General features: G+C 38.9%; 1 protein-coding gene across 1 annotated transcript; it reads left to right on the top strand.

Annotated features, from left to right (window-relative positions):
- Positions 1-292: 292 nt before the first annotated feature.
- On the top strand, positions 293-3,814 carry serpinh1b (serpin peptidase inhibitor, clade H (heat shock protein 47), member 1b). The gene is made up of 4 exons (XM_056757614.1): positions 293-2,285; positions 2,373-2,471; positions 2,553-2,785; positions 2,875-3,814. Exons 1-4 carry the CDS (start codon positions 1,703-1,705, stop codon positions 3,175-3,177), a joined length of 1,218 nt encoding a protein of 405 aa, XP_056613592.1. The 5' UTR covers positions 293-1,702; the 3' UTR covers positions 3,178-3,814.
- The last annotated feature ends 1,287 nt before the right edge of the window (positions 3,815-5,101 follow it).

Genomic DNA, 5,101 nt, shown 5'->3' with positions numbered 1-5,101 from the left:
ATGTAGGCTACACTCTTTATGACAAGAGTCATTATTTATTAAAGTTTTTATACTTTTAAAGAACAAAACAGCAGTTTAATTGTAGAAACTAGCATATGGTTTTGTAGATTTTACAAGGCTTTAGAACCAAGCAGAGATGGAATTTCCTCAGAGCTGTGGTCACTTGATCCAGTGGGAGGTCTCTCCCAACTTCACTGGAAGGCTCAAACATCCTTATTTGAATATTCCTGCACCAGCTTCTAGAAGTTTCTTTCACAGAGTATATATAGGCATCTGCAAACAACTTTTCTGCACCGAAGAAGCATCCGAGATAAGAAGAGGAGCCCTTCCGCACAGCAGTCCAAGGTAATGCTTGGGAAAATGCTTTCCTTTCAGAGATGTTTATTTGGAAATGCTTCTCTTTTGAATGCAGTAAAAAGGGGAAAAGAGACTTCTCTTATTACAGCTAATTCTAAGATGTTTTTCCATTGAACTGCATGCTACTTTAAAGTGTTTAAAATCCACTTTGAGGTTGTTTTTTACTTTTATGAGAATCAGATGACTTTTATGACTTTTAGATTTTCTTTGTTATACATTTAGATTTGATTATTTCTTCGCATAGGTGTTCAAAAGTTACCCAGATATTTTTTTACCAGAATATCATGATTTCTTGCAGTCATGGGTGTTGAAAGTTGCATGGATGATTTTAATCCACATTTATGCATCTACTGATTTGTGCAATTCTGTTGGCTGATACACACTTTTTGAGAAAATTACAAATCTGAAATGGTAGATTATTTTTTATAATTTAGATATAGATTTCCCTAAACTTAATACAGATTGATAAAACTTTTCCATTGGGCGTGGCTTGATGCTGCTAGATCTAAATCTGTGTTTCCTCTGGAATTCAGACAAAGCTCTACTGTGGCAAATCTGATTGGTCAGCGTTTGTCCCTAGGATCTGCTAGCCAATAGAAAGACTCTACATGTCTTTTCTTTGCTCTGTGTGCCAAACTAGCAATAGAGTTCTCAAACTTCTGCTCTAATTATTTGCGTAGTAAAAGGAAGATCCGAAATGTAAAGAAGTCACCTATTTTTCATTTTGAACATTACCTCCTGATCTGTGTATAAAACATGACTTTTGTGTAGATTATCTTTATACACCTCTTGTCTTTCAGAGTGAAAATCACAATCGTTGACAACTATGAGTATGAAAACCTATGAAGGTATCCAAGATGATGAAAAAAACAACAAACCAAAAAACTGAAAAAAGACACAAACAATGCTGATTTACCAGCTGATGTTACTTTGCTAATGGTTATATGACACGAAAAGCTTTGTTTAGAATATGTTCACATTTTATGGCTAAAAGAGTTAAACGTACACATGAAAGGCGTATGCCAAGCAGCGCATTCCTGACTGATGAGACAATGCCGGTTGGTGACGTTGCCTTTGCTTAACCTACTGTAAAAACATGGCCTGAAGGCTTTATATCTCACTGTAAGTTTACCAACAAAGGGTGCTTACATTTTTTAAATCAAAATACAATATGAAGATATTAAAACTGATATAAAACCCATGATCAAGCAAACACAGTGGATCTCATCGCTCCTCGCACAGACACATAGAACTATAAAAAATAGAATACTTAAAATGTCGAATTGGTGCACTAACAATCGTTTTTCTCCTGCAGACTTCCCTGCTACCCAAACACACAGCAAGCATGTGGGTGTCCAACCTTATTGCTCTTTGCCTTGTGGCCGTGGCCGTCTCCGGTGAAGACAAAAAGCTGAGTAGCCATGCAACCTCTATGGCTGACACCAGCGCTAACCTAGCCTTCAGTCTCTACCAAAATGTCGCCAAAGAGAAGAACCTCGAGAACATCCTCATATCTCCTGTGGTGGTGGCCTCCTCTTTGGGCATGGTGGCCATGGGCGGAAAATCTTCCACCACCTCCCAGGTGAAGGGCCTCCTGAAGGCTGATTCCCTAAGAGACGACCACTTGCACTCAGGTCTGTCCGAGCTTCTCCAGGAGGTGAGCGACCCGCAGGCCCGCAACGTCACGTGGAGAATCAACAACAGGCTTTACGGCCCCAGCTCTGTGAGCTTTGCGGATGACTTTGTGAAGAATAGCAAGAATCATTACAACTACGAACACTTGAAGATCAACTTCCGCGACAAGAGAAGCGCCATAAACTCCATCAACGAATGGGCCGCCAAGTCGACCGACGGCAAGCTGCCAGAAGTTACCAAAGATGTGAAAAACACAGACGGGGCTACGATCGTCAATGCCATGTTCTTCAAACGTAAGTATTTTTGTTTTTTCATCTTAATTGTTCAAAGATGTCTGTATATAAAGAATGTTAATGAACTGGGGTTATGATCTGCAACAGCCCACTGGGATCAGAAGTTTCACCACAAGATGGTTGACAACCGTGGTTTCCTGGTAACTCGCTCCCACACCATCTCTGTTCCCATGATGCACCGCACAGGTAAAACCAACCGCTTGAAAATCCAACATCAACATGCCTTACAAAAAACTAGCGCATAACCCAACCATCGTTGCATTTCAGGTCTGTACGATTTCCTTGACGATACAGAGAACAAGCTCTACGTGCTAAACATGCCTTTGGCACATAAGAAGTCCAGCATGATTTTCATCATGCCCTATCATCTGGAGCCTTTGGAAAGGCTGGAGAAACTGCTTACCCGCCAACAGGTGGACACCTGGCTCAGCAAGCTTGAGGAGAGAGCCGTCGCCATCTCTTTGCCAAAAGTTAGCTTGGAAGTCAGCCACGACCTTCAGGTGAATACGCTTGACTTGCTTTAAGGTCGAAAGATTGTTGTTATTTCTCTACGAAGTATATTAAATGCATTACTGATCTTGCTTTTCAGAAAAATCTTGGAGAACTTGGTCTTACCGAAGCTGTTGACAAATCTAAGGCAGATCTGTCCAACATTTCTGGCAAGAAGGATCTTTACCTTGCCAATGTCTTCCATGCTTCCTCTTTTGAGTGGGACACAGAGGGAAACCCCTTTGACGCCAGCATTTACAGCAGTGAGAAGATCAGGAATCCCAAGCTCTTTTATGCTGACCATCCTTTCATTTTCCTTGTGAAAGACAACAAGACCAACTCCATTCTATTTATTGGCAGGTTGGTTCGACCCAAGGGTGACAAAATGAGAGATGAATTGTAATTGCCAAATCGTTATAATTGAATTTTATGATGTTTTGTAATGATTATCGTATCGTGTGCACATTCCAGTGAGTAATCCGTGTATGATGAACTGTAGTTCAGAAAGTAAATTTTTGTGAGATGAAAAAATGTTTACAAGCTTGTTTTCACTATACATCACCTACAAGTATGATGTCATTTGACATCAATCATGTAGATTATTCAGTCATATACTATGCTTATATTAAGCGTAGTGCCGTTAACGTTAGGATGTGGTATTGTGAAATGTATGAGTGCGCTTGTAGAACATTTCTTTATGAGCATGTGACATCAGTGTTGTGTTATTTTTGCCTTATCTTTAATGTTTAAAGGGAAAAGGCACGTCTGAAGCGTTTCTCAAGCTCATTTAGTAGATTTCACTTATACCTGACAACAAAGAAATCTGATGTCCAGCCTGTCTATCAAACCGTTCAATATGTCAAATTATGTCATGTAAGGTTGTTTAATAAGTGTTTACGATGTGGATTTTTTTCGTTACCCTTTTTTTTGTTTAATGTATTTTTTCTCCAATAAATTCATTTTTTTTCAAATGTTTAGGTATTGGATTCAAATAAAGGAGCGTTTCCTCTTACAAATAAATAAACACCATTCAAATCTCACACTATTCTGAAAAAGTGACAATTACTTATAACGGCACTCACAAGCAGCATATACATTTCTCTGCATTCCTAACAGTTTAATCCCAGACCTTGGCTTGAAAAGGTCCATTTCTCTGGTCTGGAATGTGAATTCTCACCAATGTGTTGATTCCAATGAGAGAAGTGTTGACTCATCTTCTCACCTGTTAAGTGACACAGATTTTCTAGATCCCCACTGCCTTTATGGTACTGTGAACCCCTAAACTGAAAAGACAGGAATGTGACCTTGATCCCCCACTGCCTTAGCCGTACTATAAAGACCTAAACTGAAAAGACAGGAAAGTGACGTAAGAAAGCATCACAATGCATCCATCAAACTGAATGATCTAAAGAGTTTTACAATGGAGGGATTAGAGGCTGGAGTCAAGGGCTCCTATGGTGAGATGGGAAAATCATTTACATTTACATTCAGTCATTTAGCAGACGCTTTTTTCCAAAGCGACTTACAGGTGGGGTAAGCAATGGAAGCAATTGGGACAGCATAAGTACAACAAAAGCATAAGTGCAATCAAAAAAGAAAAAATCAGGCGAGAAAGTAAAAAAGTAAATGAGCAGATAAGAGTATAAGGAACACTGACCAATGCAAAAACCTTGTCAGGATAACCCAGCATGAACACCCTGAATATACCCTGAAGCTGATAAAAATAAAAGAGATTTAAGATTCTTGCATATATAGAGGAATGAGTGCTTTCAATAGTACATGCAAAAAACTTTATAACAGGGCCATCTTGTGGTAACAAAGTAACAAAACTGCTGTCACATAATTTAACATTATATATATGATGCAGGGTCATAAAACATAATCAGAATTGATTATTATAGCCAGAATCAACTTGTATTTTGTATATCACGAAAAATCGTAAGTCTTAAGACTTAAAGAATAATTATTGCTTTGCATTTTGAGGTGGCAGGCCTAGTTGTGTGACTCAATGGCCCGGTTTACATCTTTTATTATGATGCGTCTCAGTCAGTCAATGCAGTTAGCACCGAATACAGGTTAAAAGGCATCTGAAGCGCACTGTGATCTGTTCACAAAAACCCAAACAGAGGAAGTCGCATGTGACCACATGGTATTTGTAGTGTAAACACTAATCTTGTCATGGGCCCAAGATAAAAGGAGGACCACCTACTGACTGTCAATAAACAAGGGCCATAAATGTTGCCAGTTACATGCACCATTGAAAAAAAATGTTATTTTTACCATTCACTCATCTATTCATGTGTACTTTTAGGTTTAGATTAAATTTA

This window comes from Triplophysa dalaica, chromosome 9, assembly GCF_015846415.1.
Source record: "Triplophysa dalaica isolate WHDGS20190420 chromosome 9, ASM1584641v1, whole genome shotgun sequence".
Lineage (NCBI taxonomy): Eukaryota > Metazoa > Chordata > Actinopteri > Cypriniformes > Nemacheilidae > Triplophysa > Triplophysa dalaica.
This window is presented reverse-complemented; position numbering and strand designations above follow the sequence as displayed.

Excerpts from the sequence above, each read along its gene's own strand:
- serpinh1b (XM_056757614.1), top strand. The coding sequence starts at position 1,703 with ATGTGGGTGTCCAACCTTATTGCTCTTTGCCTTGTGGCCGTGGCCGTC. Across the intron at positions 2,472-2,552 it reads TCCCATGATGCACCGCACAG|GTCTGTACGATTTCCTTGAC; the intron begins GTAAAACCAACC and ends GTTGCATTTCAG. Across the intron at positions 2,786-2,874 it reads AAGTCAGCCACGACCTTCAG|AAAAATCTTGGAGAACTTGG; the intron begins GTGAATACGCTT and ends CTTGCTTTTCAG.